This window comes from Hypanus sabinus, chromosome 7 (genome assembly GCF_030144855.1).
Source record: "Hypanus sabinus isolate sHypSab1 chromosome 7, sHypSab1.hap1, whole genome shotgun sequence".
Taxonomy (NCBI): domain Eukaryota; kingdom Metazoa; phylum Chordata; class Chondrichthyes; order Myliobatiformes; family Dasyatidae; genus Hypanus; species Hypanus sabinus.
Genome location: NC_082712.1, coordinates 135,049,699 through 135,074,762, shown reverse-complemented (window position 1 = coordinate 135,074,762; position 25,064 = coordinate 135,049,699). Strand labels below are relative to the sequence as shown.

Below are 25,064 nucleotides of genomic sequence, written 5' to 3'. Positions count from 1 at the left end.
ATCTTGTTCCACATCATGTCACTTGATACCATCTAAATAAATCTCATATTCAGTCATCAAGCCAATTGGTTGGATTGTCAGTCATTTTGTAATTACAGTTTATCATCCATTCGTCAAGTGGATTAATTATACAAGGTTGACAGTAAAGTTGCACTGAATTCAGTTATATTAGCATTTCCATTATTCTGACTCAGATCAGCTAACTAAACAAAAGGAAATAGCAGTGAGCATAGACCAAAGATCAGGCCTGAGGCTTTTTGGTCTTGGGGCTAAGCTTAATTGAAGGAACCACATTTGTTATGAGTCATCTCAGATGGAAAGGCTTGTTTAACAATGCAAATATACAGTATGTAGAGCCATTTCTACAGTTTAAAAAAATCTTCCCACCTTCCCCTCCTGCAATTTGTTTCCTCTGATGCAGTGACCTGTCCCAGGGTGATATCGCCACCTCTTGACCGGAGCTGAGTTCCCAAATGACCTGGCACAGTTTGCAGACTTCAGGTTACTTTTTCCCATGACGTTTGATTATTCTCCATTTTAAAGTGGACAGTTTGGTCTCTGGAGTGAATCATTTCAATCTCTCTGCTAAGTTTCAATTTTTAAAATGTCTACAGATGTCCTGCAGCCTGTGTGCCTGTGGCAGCGCTAAGACTCAAGACTTTAATTCCTGCATAATCCTACAGGCTTTGCAGGAGATATTAACTCAAACTCCATCAGACACCCAGCAAACTGAGTCTTACCATGACACATACCTTTAAAGCACGAGCCATTAAAGTTGTTTAAAATACTTGCTCTGTAGTTGTAAAATCATACAGTTACCAACTACTTCTGCTAACGTTGTTCCAGTTGAATCTTTAAAAGAATTGGGAGAAGTTAATGGCCCTGATTGGGGGAAAAGATGATTGATATCAGAAAATATAGAATTACTGAAGGATCATCACTGATTCAATTCCCTGATACTGACTGAATTGGTAAATTATTTATTCCTTCGTCTGATGATAATTGCTTTCATGCTTTGGACTCTGGTATCGCACATTGAGATAGAGGAACATGATGCATATTTAAACAAAATGGAGCTTCTGCTTATTTTTTAATGAGAACAATTATTACTGTTTATTCTTGTTTGGGAGCTGTCACTTTTGCTTTCCATCTGAGGAGAACCTCCACATGCAGTGTATGGGACAGCTGGCCTGTCCAGAAATGCATTCCAATGGAGAGCCTTTAGCTGCTGAAGATATAATTCCTCTGCAGTAATTTTGCTGCTTTTGAAACAGATTTATCACCTCCCTGATGATTACATCCTGAACTTTTTCCTCTTGTGCCTATTTTCTGTCTGAGACACATGGTTGAATTAAGCCAGAGGAGTGTCCATGGTTACAGTAAATAAGTAATCTGTTTCCCAGGATGAAAGCCTTGGCTCAAGTCAAAATTGGCCAGAAAATTTGAGTTGCCATGAAACAGTGAGGCTAAACCCTGCTATGTTTCTGATTTCCAGATCAGTGAAAGAACGGAATCCTTGAACCGCTCACTTAAGAAGAGGTACGAACACATTTGGCATTAACACTGTTGCTGTGATCAGCCCCTGAATTGTTTCTTTGCTCTCACTCAGCTCCAGGTCTCTCTGTTTCCCTCCCCTTTTCACTTAGTCCACTGGAATGCAGTCTACATAATAGAAATATTTTGAGCCTGTTACGTGTGACAGGAGCCCAGGATCAAACTCTTCTGGGGCCTGGTTATCCGACTAGTTAAATTCTTCCAGCACATCAACTGGTGCTGTGCTCCTTTGATTCCAGAATCTACCCACTTTCAACTCAAAATCTGGACAAAGGCTGACATGTTCTCTGAGCTAACCCCACAGTGAAACATTCTACGATGTCAATTGCTATGTCTCCCTCCCTCTTGTCCCCCTCTCCCTCTCCCCTCTCCCTCTCTCCCCCTCCCACTCTCCGCCTCCCCACTGTATACTTCCCTGATATCCTTCAATGAAGGAAATGCTCTATACATATTCATGACTGAAACTTCAACTTCTCAATGCTGAGTATTCTGTGGTCTTCAGCTCTGGCACGACACATCCAAACACTTCCTTCTATTCTACACTTTTTGAAACTCCCCAAAGATATAATCACACTTTATTCTGTTTTCATTAAAAACTTGTGCCAGCTGGATGGCACTTGACCTTCTCTGCACCACGATCCCGCAGTAGTTGCATGTTTATCCTGTAAGCTCCAAACATGGTAAGATTGCCCCAACCAAATTTTTCAAAATCACTTACCCTGTTGCATTAATTAACCCAGGAAAGAGTCCCATTTCACTCTTACAAGTTCAACGGAATATACCCGATCCGACTGGAATTGAAGCTTCCTTAAACTTGACTTTCCCATCCTTAAACTTGACTTTGCTATGCAGTTCTACCGAACCTCACCCTGCAGAACTTTTCATATTTGCCAGTGATCCTGGAAAACAACGACCTGACTATTTTGTCTACTTCGGTTTGAGTTCAATTCCTCTCACCTCCAGTCTTGCATCTATCAAAATGCAAGAACTCAGGTTTTAGCTCTCGCTTAGAACAAGTTGTTTATTGAATCGTTGCTTCCACTAACCCAAGTCCTATCACCGATGAAGCAATGGGTCCGTTTTGTCAATTAAACTAAGAAATTGATAGTTGTGAAGAATCGTTCTCCTTCTTATTTTTCTGTGTGATTGTGCAGTCTTGTTAAATTGCTTTGTTATGCAATTTTTCTTTTAAAACAATTTTTTATTACAGTAACAGTGTTAAGAAGAGTCAGCCCATAACTAACATATCAAAGATTGATGATCGATTGGAGCAATATACCAATGCCATTGAGGTAATTTGATTTATATTGCAGTTGCAGCTCAGTATTGATTTTTATCCACATATCTTATTCTTTTGCAAATTAACACTTTTTAAAAATTGTAGTTGGGTGTACATTTCATGTGTGTTTTATTGTTTTATCTTTTTCTTTACTCAAGCCGTCATTGACCTTCCCAACCTGCAGAATAGCCTGGTTAAACATTTAATCTCTTCTGATGATGTTAATGTGATCCTTGGTTGCTAGCCTCGTAATCTCTGTTAATAATTTATGCTGATTTGAAATAGCCATTCTTTCAGCCTTGAACCAATGCATTACAGCATTCTAACCCACCACTCCACCCCACACATATCCTGCTTATAAGGCCTCTGCATTCACTATTGTGAGTGGATACATTTTGAAAACAAATCATCGGAAATGGTTAGAGAAAGCTAAACAGGATGTTCATGCTCTCTTTGACCTTGGCACTTCCCAAAGCATTTTTTTTACAGCTAACGTAATACATTTGAAGTGTAGTCAGTATTATAGTGTGTGATGGGAAGAAATTAATGGTGTAACTTGCTCATGGAAAATGGACAAATGTTCTTCAATTACCAGTAAACTACTTAAGTGTCTTTCATTTGTCTTCATCCAAGAGGAACATGTAGCATTTGATGTGTCCTCTTTTAGGTATTAATTTTTGCCCCTCTCTTTCCCATTAATATCGTAAAATCACCAATCGTCCATGTTTTAGTCTTCAAGGCCTTTGCTGGCAATTGGACCTGGACACTTTGCAATAACGGTGGGGTTTGAGCCATACTTTCTAAAGTCTTATGCCAGCACGTTGTTGCTTGTTGATCTCTACATATCAATTTTGCTCTCTGTTTTGATTTCTCTTTCCCCTTCTCTCTCTCACACACACACACAAATAGAGCACAACTAAGTCCCTGCGGCACACGTCATTGGACATCCCAAGCCTATCAGAGGACGTGGCCACCATGAAGAACCTATGGGAGACAGGTGATGCTGCCAGTAGCACAGCTACCAGAGGGACACCGAGTAAGGTCGGGAATTATTTTTACTACCTATGTGCTACTTTAGAGTATTATCCACAAGTGCACACTGATCTACTTGACGTCCAGAACCAGATGAGGTTGAAACCTAATCACTCCTGTGGGACTCATTGAGTCTTCCAGTTTAATTTTGAAAATCCAAGGCTTTGTCAGCTGTCACATCCTGTAGCTCTGCATAGCATCACAACTTGACTACCTAAGAGGATATCTTTTCAATAAACATCACGGAAAGCTTCTGTGAGTAGAAACGGCAGATCTGTCAGAACGTGGGAAACGGGTGTTCAGCAAAGGCAAATATCCAAATTTTGAAACTTACTTCAAAACCGGAAGTAGAAGAAGATAAGTCTCCAGACACATCATGGCAATTGCTCTAGTTGTTTGCAAGGCAGCCAAGGAATATTTGCAAGCATTCTTCAACTTCAAATGCATTGTTAGAGAGTGAGTGTCAGGCTCTTTAGTATGAATCAACTCCATGAGTGCTTTTGTATTTGATAATGCAAGCTGATGGTGTCTACAAATTTTCCATACTAAGAAAATTAAAGCATATTGAGGGTGCAATGAGAGTTAAAGTGGGTGATAGGCTCTGGAATCTTTGATTATCATTTATTTCATTTGAAATGAATAACAATGCAGTTAGCAATAATGTTCAAAGTAAATTAATTGTTAAAGTACATTTATGTCACCATATACAAATTTGAGTATCTTTTTCTTGCGGGTGTACCTGATAAATCCAATAACCATAACAGAATCAATGGAAGACCCCACCAACAGGGTGGACAACCAGTTTGCAAAAGACAGCAAACTGTGCAAATACAAAATTTAATACTAATAATAAATAAACAATAAATATTGAGAACTTGAGATGAAATGTCCCTGAAAGTGAGCCCATAGTTTGTGGGAACAGCTCAGAGTTGGAATGAGTGAAGTTTTACCCTCTTGTTCAAGACCCTGATGGTTGAGGGGTAATAACTGTTCCTGATCCAATGAGATTAATTTATAAATATTTAAAATAAAATTAATGATAATTTTGTTAAAGGCATCTGTTTAAACTGAAGTAAAATTAGAACATTGCTGATCCTTGCCAGAATAAATAAACAGGTTGAAGAAGAAAGCATTCAGAAACAATGAGTGATTACTTTGGCCCAGAGGAAGAGTGCCTTTCTGAAGTAGAGCTTGCCTATTCTCAACTCATCAGGCAACTGAGCCATCAGTTCCCGCATATTAGTGGACAACACTCAGCCTTGAGTTAATATATTGGCAATTAATGTCTTGACCAAACAGGTTCTTGTTGATGACCATAACGAAAACCAAAGGGTGTAAAAAAAATTATCTGTGACCTGTAATGACAGTGTAATTTCAGTATCTCATCCACTATACTCTGAAAACGGGGATTGGAGGAGATATAATTGAGAAGAAACTCAATTGAACTACCCACACAAATGCTGTAGGTCAAAAGTCAGATAACAAGCAAGTGATTCCCTGGAGTCTTTCCTCCACCTAGAATGCACAACTTAATAGAATTACTATATGGCCCCAATAACACTCAAATGATTCGGGGAAAAGCAGCCCACTGAATGTTCAACCCAAAAGAAACTCTGCTTTCAGTCCAGTGGTGGCAGAATGTAGCCGTCATTAATATACTGCAACATTTTCCCATGGCTACATTGACTGCATAACCAGTAGTACAGGAGGAGGTTATCTGGCATCCAGACATTGCTGCAATGAACATACAGCATAGTACAGCACAGCACAGGAATTAGCCCTTTCCCCAATGATGTCTCTGCCGACCAATTTCCCAAGTTAAACTCGTGTAATATTTCTGCACACGGCCCATCTTTCTCCATCCCCTGGCTGTTCATGTGCCTGCCAAAATGTTTCCTAAATGCTGCTATCATATCTGCTTCCATCAGCTCCCCTGGGAGCACGTACTAGGCACCAGCACAAAATGTCAGAGGCAGCCTCTGGGGAGGTAAATGGAGAGTCAACCTTTTGGGTTGAATCCTGTAACTGGACAGAGAGAGAGGCAGGAGATAGCTCACCTCTTTATACATCATCAAGAGAAAATCTGCAGATGCTGGAAATCTGAGTAACACACACGGGACTGGAGATAAAAAGCTGAGAAGTCCCCTTTTCCCCCTCTGACCTCATCTCACCAATCAACTTCCCAGCTCTTCATTCCACCCCCACCCCCCGGGTTTCACCTATCACCTTGTGGTTGTCTCTCCCCTCCTCCCATCTCATCTCACCTGATCTACTCCTTAAGCTGTTTTTCTCCAGTCCTGCCAAAGGGTTTCAGCCCGAAACGTCGACTGTACTTTTTTTCATAGATACTGTCCAGCCTGCTGAATTCCTCCAGCATTTTGTGTGTATTGCACCTCTTTATACAGTACTGGTGGTCTCACCTCCTCTACCTTTATCTTATCTCCCTATCTCTTGATTCCCCTAATTTTCAGAAGTCTGTCAAACACTGTTCTGAATGCAGGTAAAAACAGTCTCCAAAACCCTCTGTGGCAGTAAACTCCCAAGTGCTCACCAGCCTCAGTATCAAGACATTTTTCCTCATCCCAGTCCAAAATTACCTTTCCCGTTTCTTGAGACTGTAGTTCCTGATTCTACATTTCATAGTCAGGGATGTATCCTGCCCACATTTACCCTGTCAACACTAGAAGTATTTTGAATTTCTCAATGGTATCACCACTCACTGTTCTTGAGAAGCACATCGAAGCCTAGTCTAATCAATCTGTCCTACCATCACAGGGACCTGGCTGATAACTCTTCTCAGAATTCCCTCTATAGCTAATAGAACATGCTTTGATTGACAAAAGATATAACGGTGCAGTGCAAAAGGGAACAGGAATGGATCCAGAGGAGATGTATATTAATGAGAGCAAATCAGTCTGAATCTATCTCAGTTTGCATGTTAGTACACAAAAGCAACAGACTTGTACAAATCCAGCTGCTGAGAGAGAACTGAAGTGACAAATCCCTGCCCAGCAACAGAATCTTGTGCAAAGTGAAGGAACAGAATGAGTCTCCCCATGTATCAGCTGAGAAGGTCTTTGTCAGCTGAAGGTTTTTGATACTAAGAAGCATTCAGAACGGTAATAATTACTGAACTTCAATTTAATAATTTTAAAACAATGAAATCAGAGTAGTTGACCACATTATGTTCTATTTTGGGTCTACAGCAGCATCTAATGGTTAGACAATTCATAAGTAATGAGTGCATGTTCAGATCTTATGCATGTACGAGTCTTTCACATCCCAGTACCTCGAGGGTAAATATGGTCAGGTCCATGCGTACGCAACCTGATTCATTGATATTTACAGTGTTTTATAATCTCATTGCAAGTTTCCAACATTTTCACTTTCATGTAAATTTGAATCATTGTCATCATCACCTAGAAACATAAGTGTATTTTATTTATTTGAAATTAGCATGAAACTTCTACTATAGAACCAGTTACTTCTCTGTAAATAAATCTTTGGCTTTTTTTTGATTAAAAATTGCTTAACTTATGCCAAGGGCAGCTTTGAGTTCTCTAGTTGATTGCATAATTTTTGGATGTCACTCACAGTTGTAGTTTCTCTTGCAGCTAAGTTCAGTTGAGTCTTGTATACTGTTTAACAAAATCCTCATTTAAAAAGAATCAATAAACCAAACACACAATCAACTTATTTCAAACAGAGCACGATTAACAGTCGAGAAATGCTTTGTAGAAATAAAGAACATTAAGATAGCCAATTCCTGCTCTTTGATATCAAAACCAGATGTTTGTAAGTGATTGGTTTCACACTTGGATGAAAACCATCTTTTAATGTTTCAGTAATGAGCATTCTGTCTTCTCCAATACTGCCTGTCTTTATCTAGGATACAGATGGACTGAAAGTAGGTGTCGGTGATCTCATCAATCAGTGGGTCAGCAAGAACCCAGAGTCCAGTGTCAAGACTAGTCCCTCCAAACCTGCCGTAAGTAAAATTTTCCACCTTCCCAATTTGTACTTACCATTTCACTGGTAAAAAATGATCACAAAATACATTTTAGCAAGGCCACAGTCTCTCTAATACATCACATTTTTGTACTGCCACTATTTTTATGTGATTAACTAGAAATTAATGTTAAGAAGTTAAATAAATGAGTAAGTGATATTTTTATTTGCTGCTAATTATAAGCATAATAAAAATAAACATTAAAAGCAAGTGGAGAACTATTGGTTTAGTCTTTCTATAAGATACATTATCTTAATATTAACCTATTTCATTCAAAGTTTTACACCGACATTAAAATAATGCCAATGGGAAAATCTAGGTAATTAAACCAAGTACAGTGATTTTTTTGGTCTATTGGAGAATTTGCTACTTCAGGATTAGGCTGCTGACCATTGTTTGCACTTAACAAGGGAATTAGAAGCATTTTTAGGTTGATCCTCAGTCAGCAGAGAGGATTGTACGTGTACATGGATGTCAGACAACCCTTGCAGTCACACAAGGTGTTATATTCGATATCTTGGCTCAGGCAGAAAGCAAGCCCTTCTATTGAGGGATAGCAGAGAATGCCCGGCACATGCAGAGACATGCTTCACACAGGGCTAGTATCTGTAGGAGAAGATAAGAAAGCATTGAGAAGGGAAAATGACCTTTCAGAAAATTTGAGAGCCTGCAAAAAAAAGTGTTGTGCTGTGCTAGGTGTGATCAGATGGAAGGTATTGGGGAGGGGGATTGGTAATTTGGGTGAGGGTGTTGTCTATTGGTATTAAGAATAATTCAAAGAGAATATTCATGTGATCATCACCCAGAAATCTTGTGAATCATACCAACAGTTGTAAAAGTCCAGTGCTACCTCAAGGATTTTGTGCAGGATGGAGATGACAGATTCTACATAGACTATGAATTCTGAAGGACGTACCTGGATTGCATTCTAGTCAAAGGATTTAAAATAATGAAAATGCTGCAAGTAGGTAGTATTGTCTGGCAGAATACCAGCCACAGTGAAAGGAGGTTAACATGACAGACATTAAATACATGGTCTTCATATTCAATTGCCTTAACCTTTACTTATTGATTCCAGCCATCTCTGTCTATTTTTCTTTTCAGATTCCCACTCAGTGAAATGGTAATTAGGACTGAGTTAAAGGCTAGAATTTTATTGAGGGATGAATACAGTGCTATAAATTTAGACCACAATGTAAACTGTTATCCATTATGATGTTTTAGAACGGAGATGAGAAGGAATTTCCTTAGCCAGAGAGTGGTGAATCTGTGGAATTCTTTGCTACAGGCAACTGTGGAGGCCAAGTCTTTAAGTATATTTAAGGCGAGGTTGATAAATTCTCGATTGGTCAGGGCATGAAGGGATACGGCGAGAAAGCAAGAGATTGGGGCTGAGAGGAAAATTGGATGAGCCATGATAAAATGGCAGGGAAGACTCAATGGGCCAAATGGCCTAACTCGGCTCCTGTATCTTGTGGTCTTCCCTTATATTTGAAGGGACAGAACCATGGCTAGAATCTCTGAAAAACAAACCCTATATCACTTCTACACTAGGCTGATAACCCACATGGAAAGGATAAGTCTTGATCAGTAACTGGATCCCAAAAGCTATCACCTGTACTATTGATAAATCACACTAAAACCAAACTTGTCCCATTGGACTATAGCTCAGATTCCAGGTCATGGCATTGTAGGTATTGTGCACTCAAAAGTTAATGGAATTTGCCATTGACTGATTTTTGAGTTATGTTTCTGGTTACACCTGACACTTGGAAAAATAGAGGGCTGTGGGTAGATGCTACAGTAAGTACATGTTTGGCACAGCATTGTGGGCCAAAGGGCCTGTATTGTGCTGTAGGTTTTCTATGTTTCTATGTTCTTAAAATACATGAAGTGGGGATTGGGTAGTGAGAAGCAGTTTCAGTGCATCTAATTATTTTATCTGTTTTAAGTGTTTATCCTAAACTGTGATCAACAGCTGCAGAGTTAGAAGCTTTTGGGATCCTTGTGGGCTGTCAGCCTAGCGTAGAAGTCAGATGGGATTTTTTTCCAGAGATGCCAGCCATGGTTCTGTCTCTTCAATTATTCATCAGCCTTAACCAGTGTTATATAAAAAAACAAATTTACTGATCAGTTTCTTGTGTATGGACACTACTGATGAAGAGAGACTGTTGAATTTGCTAATGGCACCCACATAGCCACATGACATGAATCATTCATTCCGTGGAAAAAGGAAGCAGATGAATTGCCACAAATCTTCTGAGCAAAAGCAATTTTTCATCTTGTGTATTTTTATTCTTTCCCTTCTCTTCAGGCTCTCTCCATTTCTTGGAATTGCTTTGCCTCTGGCTTTGACTAACTCCTTCTGCATCTTCTGTACCTTTTCTTAAATCCTGTACACTGGCTTCTCAAAAGGTAATTTTTCTGTGGACTTGTTGAAAGGCATGTGTGACGAATGCAATGGCAGAGACATAGCTGCATTGCAGCTAAGAGTGCATTCCTTTCTATTCATTAAGGTTTCCTGGGGTTTGTGTTGCGAAATACCCTGAGGATATTCTATTCAACATCATTGCAGGTCCCCTTTTCAATCTTAAGTACAAATTCTTCTGGGATTTTCTAGGTCATTTTGTAAATGTTTTCAGTGAAACCCCCATGTGTTGAGATCTCTGATGATGTTTCACATTATCAAACAGAAAGGAATTGACAGAGAAGTTACTGTGGGAGCAGGAGCAGTGATTTCCTTGCATAATACCTTCTTTGTAGCAGGGATAAGAAAAATACCCAGGCACTACTGTTTACCCTCATTTTCCCATCCAAGAGGCATTCTCTGTGTGTGAGTTGCTTCAATTAATGCCTTCTTTATTGCATCTGAGGTCTACCCTGTGCTCAATCTGGCATACATTTATGGATACTTGGTCTCCAGTTACCCTGCCAGACCCACTTCCTAACTCAGGTACTGAATCTTGATTTTACAACCACACCACTGTCTTTACCGATTTACAATGACTGGATTCTGCACCTTGGCTAAAAACTGCCAATGGCATTCTGTGCAGGGATGCCCTCCCTAGCACGGAATCCAACTATGCTAGTCTCTTGTGTGCTGGTTAAGGGAATCCTAAGGCAATGTGACACTATTCCCACTCTCTCTCCTCCCTTATCTACCAAACACCCCCCTCACCTGGATCCATTTATCGCTTGCCAGTTCTTGCTCCACCCCTTACCTTTAGCTTTTAGTACTGGCTCTCTCCCAACCCAAATGAAAGGTTTCAAGCTGAAACATCGACTGTCCATTTTCCTTCATAGATGCTGCCTGATCTTCCAAGTTCCTCCTGCACTTTGTATGTTGCGCTAAGTCGTCTTACTATTGGCAGTAGTTGGTCTTAACTTTATAATTATTCAGTTCAGAGTAGCTGCTTGTTTGCATAACTGAATGTACTCAGCCAGTTTTATTACTCAGGGATTACAGCAAGTCTTTGAAAATATGGTAACTAATGTAAAATCTTTTGGACAGTTATGATTTTTAGTAAGGCTGTACGTAGGTCATTATTAAACAGCATTCAATTTTAATTTATGTGAATAGGAAATACAAAGAAGTTAATTTAACCTCAGAAACAATCTGTAGTTTTACATGTTATACACGTTATATTGCATGTTAAATTATATATGTTATAAAACCATTTTAAAGTTAATTGAGACGTCTTTGGTTATTTTTGGGAGCTGCTGAAATAATAGTAAATATTCAGACTTTGCCTCCAATTTGTGGCTGGATGATTGTCTGAGCTGTTGAATAACCTTCATTAATGTTGTTCTTCAGTACCTCACAACAAGGTGTTTTAAGAAGGCTGACAGTAATCTTCGGCTGTCCAGTGAGGGTGATACCTGGAGAGTGTTTAGCCTCCACGCACCTTCCAATCCACCAGCACAGCTGAGAGCAGGGATCATTCTTTACAGATCTATTTGTCTTTCCTAATAGACATTAGAAAGACCACTATTAACCAGATAACAATTACTGACTCAATTAAGTCTTCACCTAATTTAGTCTTTGGTGAATTTGAGCTGGAGTTCTCTTGATGTGGAAAAATAGGGTGATACTATGAATGGGAATGCTGATGCTGCTTCAGTTTGATTTGACCAGTGACTCTGCTTTTGGTCACCCAAAGCAAACATCAGCCACACCAACACAAATTACATCTGCAGACCTCTGATGTTATTGCCTTAGCTTTATAAATATGACACAAATAACTGACCGCAATAAAGATTAAGTTCATAGGGAAGAGCCTATAAAGTAATCTCTGTCCATTGAGCATTTATAAACATCAGTTGCTCACAGCTAAGTGGGTGATTCATACAAAAACAGCTTTAGTGCTTGGGACGTAAATTCTTTTGTAATTACATGAACTTACTGAAATAATTTAATCAGAAACCTGATCTCTAGGCATGATTAGGTCCCATCTATTTGGATCATGTGTTTGTGAAACATTTGGGCCATCCATGTCCATTGACATGGATATCATTGGACACTTGCAGATTATTCGTGTATAATGGAATTGCATTGAGATACCAACCTTAAATATGCGACAGAATGATTTAAGCAAAGTTTGTTTTTAGTTTTGTTCCAAACCAACACCCAGTTTCTCAGGAGGGTGGTAGATTTTGCACGGTGCAAATCATCCTGGTGCACCCAATAATGTTTCTGTGTCTAATACACATGGAATGATGTTATTCCCCTTGCCACACTACTTTTAGAGCACTGCCCTGGATGCTGGTGCACATTGTTCTGCAGAGCACATGTGTTTAGGTAGATCTGGGCAGGATTCCTCTTGGTTAAGTATCATTATTACCTTTTGTTTCTAAGGCTCCTGACTCTCTCGATGGTAACAACTTCCCCATGCCAGGCTTACCCCAGAATCCCCGATTGAGCCAGAAGTCCCTTACACAGTTTTCTGACACAATACCTGAGATCTCAGAGAAGTAACAGCATTCCTTCAGGAAATGTGGTGAAAACTCATGTTTGAAGGAAAGTGTGAGATTATTTCCCCCCACATTGGCTTTGAAGTTCCAATGGCATTGAGCAGAAAGTAACACAATGGCGCATCTAGCACAGCCCTGGTGATCCAAGTTCTGTCCTAACTGTCTGCATGGAGCTTATTGATCTTAAGTATGGCAGAGGAGCATAGTGATTAGCACAATGCTTTACACTACCAAGCGAACAGGATTCAATTCCCGCTCCTGCTGTAAGGAGTTTCTACGTTCTCCCTGTGACCATGTGTGCTTCATTTGGGTGCTTCTGTCTCTTCCTACAGGCCAAAGACCTACTGGTTGGTAGGTTAATTGGTCATTGTAAATTGTTCTGCGATTAGGCTAGAGTTAATTTAGGGGTTGCTGGGTGGTGTGCCTCTATGGGTGAGTCAGGCCTGTTCCATGCTGTATCAATTAATCAATTAATCAATCAGTAAGATTGATTGACATCCACACAAGAGTTAGCAGAAATCTGACAAAGTACCTTCTTGAAATTTGCTGATTGCAACCAAAATGCAAGCATTTGGCCTGTGTGCTCTGTTGTTTTAAAGCAAGTTTTTGTAATTAGCAGTAATTCTTTGGAATCCAAAGCAGGCAGCTGAATGATAATTTCTCACCTAGCCCTCCGTTGTGTTAAATGAAAATAGAGCTAGCTGGGTTGTGTTCACATAAAGAGATTAGAAATATATTTACTTTTTCTTAAATCCAAAGAAATGCCAATTCAGTCCCTCCAAGCTTTAGTTCAGAGGCCTAGAAATGAAGAAATTCAGCACTATCTGAAAATCATTTCATTCTTTCACTGGGGGGGATTAAAAAGGTGATTCCAATCTTTTCCAGGTTAAATTATGCCACTCTGAAAATTCAGTTGGAAATTGCAAAACGTTCATTATTGTAATATGTACCAAAGTACAGTGAAAAGCTTGTTTTGCATGTTTTTGTACAGATCAGATCATTACACACTGCATAAGATAGAACAAGTAAAAAAATATAGGGTTTGAGCAGTGCAAGCAAACAAAGTGCAAAATGGTAAAGTATTTGTGAGATCAAGAGTCCAATTTATCTTACTAGAGAATTAATAGTAATAAGATTTCTGTGTCTAATACACATGGAATGATGCTATTCCCCTTGCTACACTATTAGAGCACTGCCCAGGGTGCTGGTGCATATAGTTCTGCAGAGATCTGGGCTAGGATTCCTTTTGGTTACGCAACATTATTACCCTCTGTTCCTAAGGCTCCCAACCCTCTCAAGGGCACCAGCTTTCCACATACTTCTGAATCTCTGATCGAAATCCCTATTCCTTCACACCAGCCAATGAGCCAGCAGTCACTCTCACAGCTTCCTGACATGTGTCATGGATCTCAATGGAATCCTTCAGGAAATGTTGAGTGTTTGGTGTAGTGAAAACTCACATTTGAAGGAAAGTGTGAGTTTATCTCCAGCCATGTGCGCTCACATTTGATTTGGAGTTCCGGCGACATTGATCAGAAAGTGACACAATGGTGCATCCAGCACAGCTCCAGCGACCCAGGTTCTGACTGACTACATGGAAGTGTACTCATTTTCTTTGATATGGCATGGGATCTCTCTAATTTCCTTCCACATCACAAAAATATTTGAGTTAGTAGGTTAATCAGCCACTGAAAATTGCCCCTAGTGTTTAGCTGAGAGGTAGAAACAAGGGCAAGATTTTGGGAGTATGGTGGGAATGACATTAGGCTACCTTTGGATTAATGTAGAAATCTATGCGTGGCAGTGCGAACTCGATGGGCTGAAGGACATGTTTCAGCTCTTGACTCCCTATGACTAAAGCTTAGTTAAGCCTTGCAAACAATTTATTCACAACTTTTAATTTGCAGTTATTATAGTGTTCATGGCTGGTGCCAATATAGGGTGTTGAAGAATACTGTCAGGATTATTGTGTTCCTATCTGAATAGATCCACCCCCACAATCCTTCACAACTCAGTTCCAGCGGATATTCAGTTACCGAGGTTCAATTTACATAACTGCATTTTAAAATTCTCCAGTGCATTTCTAAAATACTCCAGGATTTTGTCTGCCTTCAGCAATTTAAGTTCCTCCTAAAATGAAGCTGTTTAAACATATCAAAGCAAGGCTTTAACCTTTCACTTAAATGAGCTCCTGCCCCTCCAGTACTTGGAGCTGATGTTCTTTTCCATGGCCACAAGGAGGCCACAAGGGAGATGAAGGACACCCCAGTCAGCCCTTGCTACAAAAGTGCTATGTGGATGCTGTAGGCATCTCTAGCAGCTGCTGGAATGGAGCCAGGTGGCAAGTCTATGACTTGGGCTCTCCTGCCAATTTGCTGTGTCAGTCAACAAAGTAAATATTAAAATGAAGGGAAAATAAGTACCATAGCATTCCATGAGCTGAATGTTTTAATGCCTGGTTGTTGATACAGTGATGTGCCTCCTACAGACGCTTGCTAGCATTCAATGAAATTAATGTATATTTAAATCAAAAGCTAAAATGCTGATTTAACATGTCCCAGCTGGAATGTTTTGTTTTCATCAGCTGATGAAGTTCTCCTGTATTTTTATTCCTATAACACTTGGTCACGGGTCAGCTTTAGTATATATTGGGCTCTTGCAGGTTGCTCATTACAGGTCACAATTCCCTCATTCATGGATCGGTGCGCTGAAAATCTGTTGATCATGGGGCCTGGATGAGGTCTGTAGGTCAGGATTAGGCCACTCCATGCTTGGGAAACACACCTCTGTCTGCTCCCATACTCCCACTGTTTGCTCAGGCACCACTGCCCCATTTGATTGTGTCTCCATGGCAATGGTACCTGTCAAGCAAACGGCAGTGCATTTTACTTTCTGTAAAGTCATGTGCTTCAGAGGAAGGCACACTTGACTATTTTACGATGCATTATTTTATTCTATGGTACTCAAGAACACATAAATCCAGCAGGAAAGTCGATGAAGCTCTTCACAGACGTGACACAACTGCTCTTTAAGATTTCCAGTGTTCTCTGCCACCTGTAATGATGCTAACAAAGAGAGCCAAATATGCAGATTATATGAAGTACTCAAGCCATTTCAAAAGTAACTTAGAAATTTTCTCTCCAACCCCAAGGAGTGACTAAAGACAAACTTCTAGAGATCAAAGTGTCCAGACACTGGTCCATCTTCTGTGGGGAGAAGAAAATCCAGGGGCAAAACATAAAATCAGAATTTATAGTCCGGTAGATCTGTTCTTTCCAAACTGCTGTTTTAGTGGATTAGCAAACTGATATTTCCCTTGGAGCAGCTCTCCTCACAAGGCCCTCTTGCTAGTGGTGGTTTCCTTTAACCCTGTGTGACTCTGAGAGGGAGGGGACTTGAGGGCTAATACACTGGGGTCTGTGGGAGGACATGAGCAGTGGCATGGAAGTGGAGAATACTCCAAGTGAAGGGATTCAGGGAAGGAAGAATTGTAAATGGGAGAGGTCACGGAGGATGAGCCAAAGGATACATTGACTGATTGTCACACCCATCACTGAACTTTTCTCAGCCAGTGGACTCACTTTCTAGATAATTATTGCTTATTTATCTTTTTTCATTCTTTTTGTATTTGCATAGTAGTTGCCTTTTGCACATTGATTGTTTGTCCATCCTGTCGGGTGTGGTCTTTTACTGATTCTGTTATGTTTCTTGTATTTACTGTGAATGCCCGCAAGAAACTGAATCTCAGGGTTGTAAATGGTGATGTATATGTATTCTGATAATTTAGATTGAAGTTTGAAGCAATGAGCAAACCATTAGCTGTGTATGTATGTGTGTGCACGTCAAAGAGAGAAAAATGGGGAAAGAGCAGATGTAGCCAATAAACACTAATAAGTAATGTATTAATATAGTAGTTCTCACACTGAAGGTTTTTTGCCAATTTGGCCCTTTTATTGCAAAATCGTGAAGATCACTGATCTAGAGAGTGGATTCAGTATGTCTGTCTTCTCTCTCTCTCTCTCTCTCTCTCTCTCTCTCACACACACACACACACACACAACACACTCTCTCTTGCTCTTGTCTGATGGTCATGAATCCTTAAAAGATAAGTGAAAATGTAGTATCTTACAATTAACTTGCAATGATATATTTTCAAAATCAAACCCATGACTTTTTTTGGCTTTGGAGGACTTTGGCTTGAATCAAAAAATTGATGTTCGCTGAAAATCAGTCTCATGAGACAGTACATGAATACAAAATCTGATCCTTTTCACAGCAGGAGGAGATCAGTAATATACAGTTCCTTTGTGCTTTTCAAATTGGAAATATTCCCATTTAAAATAACCCCACACAGAGCAAAACCATAATTCGAAGTTGCAAGACAATAGCACCCTCTTCTGGCCTTGTCTACTAGTTGTAGATAGGGCAAACACAACATGTTCTTTCTTTGGCTGTACTTTCAAACTAGATAGAAAATTAGGAATAGAATATTGGTGTTTAAAAGCTTTCAAGAGGAAAGTATTCCTGGTTCAAAAGGATGAATCAGAATAGCTTTGGGACCTAAGGTTTAAGGTTTCCTGTGGCGGTCCAGTTTACTGTGAGGATACTAAGCCTTGGATGTAATTTGATTGAAATGAGAATGTGAAGACCTGGTCCCAAACAAGATGATATCCCAACATGACTTACCTCCACCAGTACTACCAAAATCAGAGCAGTTGCTTGTTCATGTTGTTAGATCTGCTTCGAATATTGGAAACAACTTGTTGAAGCTTTTGGGGGGAAAATAGTTAATTTCAACATATCTGAAGTGTGCAAGTTAGTTTTGTTTTCCCTGGTAGTTGGCTCCAGAAGTTGAACTATGAAGAGTTAGAGAATCAGCTTTATTTGGACTGGATAACTTCCATAGTTCAAACTGTGTTTTCTCCATGTGTTATTTTAGCATGCTTTAAAATAAAGTTTTAACGGTTAGGTTATTTTGGCATTCATTTGTGTCAGAGTAATTCATGACATGTGTTTTGTAAAGTATTTTCTGAATGCACAAGTCTTCAAGAATATGTTGGACCTATCATCAGTTAAAAGTAATTACGTTGGCTTGAAATGTTATACATTGGCTCAAGTTATTTTTCTTCAAGATAACATATCTGAAACAAAACATTAGCTTAAAGCACTGAATTGTCATTACTTGTGCCATTTAGCTGTTGCTAATTGCTGCTGCTTTGAACAAAGTATTTACTTGGCAAATAGTTGTTATTTGTAGTTAAAGATCTTGTTGTTTAAAAAAAAGGCAACACTGTCACCTAAGCACTTGTGTATTTTATGTGCAAATAAATCAGTTTTTACAACGGGTCATATTGATACATATTTTCTTAATTTTCCATCAGTAGATTAAGCAGAGCCAACAAAGTAATTGGTATCATATCATTACAATTAATGTTGTATCATTGTATTTCTATAGGAAATTAAGACAGGGGATGTGAAGAGCAAAAAGAATATTTGGGAAAACAAGAGTGATTCCAATTCTTTCACCAAACTACCAAATGCTGGAAAGGTGAGTACAGCACTTATTAGCTCATTGTTGGGAGGACTTGAGTAGAAACAAAAGCAAGCATTGTATGAAAGTTAACACACAGAGTGCTGGAGGAGCTCAGCAGGTCAGGCAGCATCGAGGGAAAAGAGTAAACCAGGTTTGTGATAATATGAGGGTACTTTATATGTTAAAGTAATCATTATGTGACAAGTATGTGAATATTGGTTCACTGATTCAGATGTAGATTTCAATCAGTCAGCTGCTGATCTGAAATTCAAGTAATTGAATAAAATTTGGAATTTCAAAATAAAGCTATGCTCAATAATGAAAAATAGGAGGTTTTGCACATTTCTAACATCATCAATGCCATCTTTGTCTATGACTTGTAGACTATTATCCCTTAACTGATGGCAATAGCAATTGCACAGACAAATAGCATCAATATTGCTGGCCCTAGTTCCACAATTATTGCAATAGTTCATTGCAAAATTACTTAAACTTGCACCGTTTTGCTGCCTTGATGTGATTTCCCAAATCACATCAAATTTAAGTGGATTTTTTAATATAGTAGGATGTTACAATTTTAGCCATAGTTTATAATTAGGTCACAATCTATTAATATTGAGTGAAACAATATTCTGAAGCTATTTTAATGTGGTCAGTTAAGCTAATTTTATTGTATTTCTTTCTAGAGTATGTAGTGAACAAATAATCCCGTTGTTTGCTTAATTCTAGAATCACCCCTCGAGTGCAAGGTACAAGTTTGTGACGACTGGTCATGGCAAATATGAGAAAGTCCCAATTTCTGATGATGAGCATGGTACCAATGAAGATAGTTAATCGAGTGAGTTCAATTCTCTTTGATGTCAGCATGCAAATCACAGGTTGGGTTTCAGTAGGCCTTCAATGAAAGTAAATTTCCTTTGGGCTGAAATGCTTGACAGTGGGTTTCTTGACAAACCTAATGTGCACCAGCACTGGACTCATACTTGCAGCCTGTGGCACATACATTACTGGCAATCCGACTGACTGAGTTCACATTGTACACTGCACTGTCTTCCATCTGCCATCATTTCGGGAAGGTCATCACTCTTGATGATGGCATCATTTCCTTTGATTTCTATTGATTGGCATAAATCCTAGACAATATTACTTGGCTATGTATTGTTTTTGGATGGAGTGTGGCCTCACTCCAAAGAAAGATGACAGCTGAAACAATATCTGGGTTTCTATCTAAATCCTCTACCTTCAGTTAATTATTTGCCTGAAATGTTTCTGCCACCTTGGCTGTCGCTTTGGGTGAACTGTTACATGACTAAATTGTGTTCCCTCCTCCTTCCCCTACCCTGCATTGTACTCTACCGTAGACTGGGTCAGAGATCCTGTGAGTCTCACTCAGCCACAGGCCTCTTGCGACTCAGCCATCAAGTTGGACTAGTAGAAGTAGATTGCTGAATGAAGGGAGCTGCCTGTTGAAGCAGAGGCTGGGAAATTCCACAGCACTATGGCAAACAAAGGCTATGACTTTGTTAACGTACAATCAATCAGAAGGTAGCTAGTTCAATAACTCCACTAGTCTGCCACCTTTTGAATGGAAAGGAAGACAAATTCTGCCATTTAATCTGGTGGTTAGTCAGACAGCCTGACAGATTTTACACTACGTTGGCTATTACGGATTTGGAGTTGTGAGCAGCTTGGTCTGGCCCTGGTGTTCTCTGTCCATGACTCATTTGAACTAGTTTTAATACAGCTGCCAGATTACTCGCATATTTTGAATTTGATCCTAATATAGATCACAACAGAATGTCCAAACCTGAATCAGAGTCAGGTTTAATATCACAGGCATATGTCATCAAATTTGTTATTTTGTGGTAGCAGTACAGTGTAATGCACAATAACAAAAAACTATAAATTACAAGCAGTATATAGAAAAACTAAATTCAATAAATAGTGGAAAAAAGAAAGGAAAAAAGTAGTAAGGTAGTGTTCATGGATTCATTATCCATTCAGAAATCTGATGATGGAGGGGAAGAAGCTGCTACACTGGGAAGACTAAACAGGGAATGGATTTGCTCAAATTGAATTTAGATATATAGTCTCAATATCTTAGTACATTTGTTTAGTGTTTCAGCTTCATGCCAGTTCCTAGATTGAGCAATTTAAATCCTTTTAAAATGCTGCAAATCTGTGCAATAAAACAGAAAATACTGGTGAAACCCCATTGACTTAAAATGCCAAGTTTGATTCCTTTTACATAGATGAGGCTGGACTTACTGAATATTTCCATTTTTGATTTTAAAGTTTTTAGAGCGTCATTGGGGCATTCAGCTTTTAGTGCCATACAAACATGTTCAATATTTTGATGCAAACACATTTAATTTACTCCAACCTAATGTTCTCAGTGAAGTCTGGATTGCTGGTTCTGGTCCCGACATGGACCCTGAAATTCATAATGGAAACACTGAGTCAGTCATTCCTTCAGTCCAAGGCTTCAAGGATTTGGAGAGGGGAGAGGAGAAGTATTGATCTTCTGTTATAAGTTACTCTGATATTATTATTTATAATACATTTTGTTGTCCAGCAGCATTGTTGCACAGGCATCTGTTATTTGATATGAAAGGTTATCGAGCTTTGAAGTTTTTGATTCACTTTGTTATTAATCAGCCAGAGTGCCAGTTACTCTGGGGTGTATAGTTACCTCCAGGGAAACGGTACGAATTGAGAGTCATTGTGGAACAGATCCATCTGTCTTTAGTTTGTCAAATTTATCCAAATGAAATGAGCACTGTGGCTTTAGAGTGATTCATACAGGAATGTTTGTTTAGATTAGCCAACTCAGCAGTCTGACATATACAAATGGTATTAGGAACGATGACAGGCCTGACACTCGTGTGTTACATGTTACTCAGCCCTATGTATAGATTTGTGCTGTCTGGCGCATATCTCCTCCTCATTTACTCGTCAAAGCAATATTTTAAAAATACCAGTGCCTGTTGTTTCTCTTCTAGCTTTTAGGTTTCTTTGATTAAAATCTAAAACCGCTGAATGATTTTAGATTTGCTTTTTGTTGTATTTCTTACATTATAAGTCAGAAGAATGCAAAATCAAAGCTGATTTATTTGTTATACAGGCAGTCCCCTAGTTACGTAGAGTTCAGTTCCTGAGTCCGTCTTTAAGTCGGATTTGTATGTAAGTCGGAACAAATACATCCAGTATTATTTAGCGTCAGTTAGTCAAACGTTTGTCTTAGTTTATAGTATATATTTTACCTTTCTATGCATATAAAACACTTAAGAAACGTATGTATTCCAATAATTAAACCATTGCGTTGCTTAGTAATAATTGTAGCTTTCATCGGGGCAGGCCTTTCAAATGCTCCATTATTCTCACTTTATCCATAATCCTTTAAAATTGTTCCGATCGTTAACCGACTAGCCTAATGCTTTTCCAATGACCGATGGCGTTTCACCTCTTTCCAAACGCTTTATTATTTCCACTTTATTTTCAGTCGCGATCACTTCCCATCAACGGAACAGAAACACTGCGGGCGGTGGGTCCAGAGCTGCGCCGGCTCCTGAGGTCCGCTGGGTCCTAAGGACCACCGCTCTGAGACAGGCTAAATGGGACAAGTGGGGGCTGTGCTGGGTTTGGGTACTGTATTTGATCCTCCACAATATTCTGCATGGGAATTTAAACTGGAGGTAGCAGAGTTTTTTTAAGAGATCGAGCTGCGAGCTCAACATCAACCCAGCACGGATGGCACGGGAGTCACTGGATTGACATCAACCCAACATGGGAGCGGTCTGTCACTGGATTGAACTCAGGAACGTCCATTTTCCAGCCCGGTGCTGATCTCACTGTGCCACCAGCTGACCAGAACAGGTGGGGGGTGGGGGTCAGGGTGAATCTTACTAAGAAAAATTTAAGCCAAATACAAAGTAACACACTCAACACAGTGTCAACGGCAATGACTTAAAATGGCAGACGGCGTTCTCCTTCCTCGGTTTGTAAGTACGAGTTGTCCGTAAGTCGGACGTTCGTAACTCAGGGACTATCTGTATTTTTGTGTTAATCATAATTCAACTTTTGGATATTCTTCAATATGATAGTCAAGAACCAGGCAAACACTGTTTCGAATGAAGGACCTCATTATGTCCTTATCAAGGTCTCAGCTGAAACATCGCCTGTTCATTACCTTTTATGAGTGCTGTCTGACTGAGTTCCTCCAGCATTTTGAGTGCGTTGCAAAAGATTTTCCAGAATCTGCAGAATCACGTGTCCCCAAAAAGCTGTTTCCAGCTTTTATTTTGTCTTCAGCTGAATACCCTTGCATATTTGAGTGATCCCTGAGATATTCTTTTTCACATTTCTCTCCTTTCAGCCTGTTTGGTCTCACGGATGCTACAGTAGTATAGTGGTTGGCCTGACGCTATTACAGCTTGTGGTGTCAGAATTTGGAGTTCAGTTCTGGCAATGTCTGGCATGCAAATGAGTATAAGGGTGTGGATCACGCATGATGTGGAAAACCTGGACGCCAGAATGATTAGAGCAATTGGAATTGGGGGGGGGGGGTAGATTCCTACTTGATTCACCTTACAGATTACTCCAGAAAATTCTGTTTTCTCACAGAGGAGCTTCATGTGGATGTAGAAATCTATTTGGAATTCTGAGGACCATTTCTTAGTGTTCATAGAGATTTCTTCGATTCTCAAAGAACTCGCTGCACATCTGTGTCCATTACCTGAATTTATTCCAGCCTACGCAAGATCTTCTGGGGGGTCATCCTGTGTTGGCAGTTTGGAGCGGAGCTTGTTCAGTAAATCTGTGATAAGTTTTTGTTCAAGGTGTAGCCCTCCGAGGCCTCCGATGATTCCCTTCTCCGTGCCTCTATGGTGCTAGGGTAATACCGCAAAGCTTTTGAGCCATTTTGCAATCCGTTGTGTCACTGCTCAGTTTCGTTGTTTTTTTAATTGTTTAATTTTTATTTAAGGTTCGTAAGGGTGGATTTGGAGACAGAGAAGGGAGTTAGAGGTGAGGTTAGAGTTTAGGAATAGGGATGTGGGGGAGTTAGAGAGCAGGTCAGAATCAATGCCTCTGCTCTGTGTTCAAAGACTAGCAACGTAGACATGGCATGTTAGTGGTTGGATGTCGGACCAGCAGTAAGTGGATGAGGGTCTTTCCCCCAGGTTAGCAAGTTGTTGCTGTACTTTAGAGTCAGAGTTGATGAAATGATGAGACCGGGTTTCAAGACCTAATGTTCGATGTCCTGCTATCGGTGAGAGAAGAGTTCGAGACCTCTTGTTCAGTGATCCAGTTGTCCTGGGATCAATACAGAGGATCAAGGCCTGAGGATGAATCAGAAGTCTGGAAGTTAAGGCCTAGTGGCTGGAGTCGAATCTACAAATCTCTGCGAGACTGCCGGAGAGGTTGAAGACTGTGTCTGCAGGCATGAGTCTATCTGCTGGGGGCCTCTCCTGGGGTTAAAAGATAGTGTATATGTGTGAATAGGAGGGAGGAATGAGGCTTGTTTATGCTATTGCTTATTACTTGTGGGGTTCTGTGTCGACTCTGTGCCGAGCATTGTGGACAGGCTACGTTGACAACAAAATATATGGCGAACACACAACGTACACTGCAGATGCTGTGGTTAAAGCAACACGTACAACACACTGGAGGAACTCAGCAGGTCGGGCAGCATCGGTGGAAACGAGCAGTCAACGTTTCGGGCCGAGACCCTTCGTCAGAAATATATGGCGACACTTGTGGGCTGCCCCCAGCAATACTTGGATGTGTTGATTGTTAACACAAACGATGCATCTCCCTGTATGTTTCAATGTACATGTAACAGATACACTTGAATCGTGATCTTTGGCATGTTAATTAGAAGCATTAGCTTTTAAGGAATATTGGGGTAAATACTGATAGAAAACAAGGTTGGAGAAATGTGTCAATGGATAATTGTTCGTGAGTTTTATTTAACTGTCCTTGGGCATCAGGAAGTACTTGGGTAGAGGATCCCTTCAGGAGATGAAATGGATAAAACATGGACTAAATAGATCGTATTCTTATAGAGGACTGAACATGAGGTATTTTCTCGCCTTGTTCCATTCTTTGTTTTATTGTTGCTGGAATGTGTCTACCTCATCAGCATTGTGACATTGGAATTGTGTTGGTAAGACTTCCCACTATTCAGCGTTCCCAAATCTGTGATTTTTCTGAAAATGTTTCTCATCGATGGAAATGAGTTATAAGTTTATTTTAAAGAGCCTTGGCCTTACCTGTTTCATGTTCTCACTGGGAATTCCCGGGCTAGGGTTATATTTTAAATAGGATACTGGCCTCTTATCAGGAAGCTATCCCAGACACACGAAGGAATAGCAGTACATTTCAAGTTTCCTCTCCAGAACTTCTGAGATAGTGACCTTCAGAATAATTGACGAGGAGCTTCTGATCATTCCAAATGATCAAACTCTGTCATTAACACAGGTGCTTTGTAGAATGATATGGAAAAGATACAATCAGCTGCATTAAAGTATGTACAAAACTCATTGCTCAGCATGGTAAGCTGAATAACAATCAGAAAGAAACTCAGTCTGGTGGAAAACTGAAGTTAAAGATAGACAAAGGTGATCTTCTAAAAGTGTATTAAATCATAAGTGAGATAGATAAGGTAAGGTTCTCGGTCTTAAGGT

The 25,064-nt window shown here is 39.8% G+C and overlaps 1 protein-coding gene across 3 annotated transcripts in view; it reads left to right on the top strand.

The window, feature by feature from the left end:
• lsp1a (lymphocyte specific protein 1 a) overlaps positions 1-25,064 on the top strand; it is a 294,870-nt gene that overhangs the window by 245,366 nt on the left and 24,440 nt on the right. For all 3 annotated transcript variants that reach the window (XM_059975693.1, XM_059975691.1, XM_059975692.1), the window contains 6 exons: positions 1,496-1,539; positions 2,765-2,846; positions 3,743-3,874; positions 7,755-7,853; positions 18,301-18,393; positions 19,108-19,216. In XM_059975693.1, the coding sequence (XP_059831676.1) occupies positions 1,496-1,539; positions 2,765-2,846; positions 3,743-3,874; positions 7,755-7,853; positions 18,301-18,393; positions 19,108-19,212 (555 nt within the window). In that variant the 3' untranslated portion in view covers positions 19,213-19,216. The remainder of the gene's footprint in view (positions 1-1,495; positions 1,540-2,764; positions 2,847-3,742; positions 3,875-7,754; positions 7,854-18,300; positions 18,394-19,107; positions 19,217-25,064) is intronic.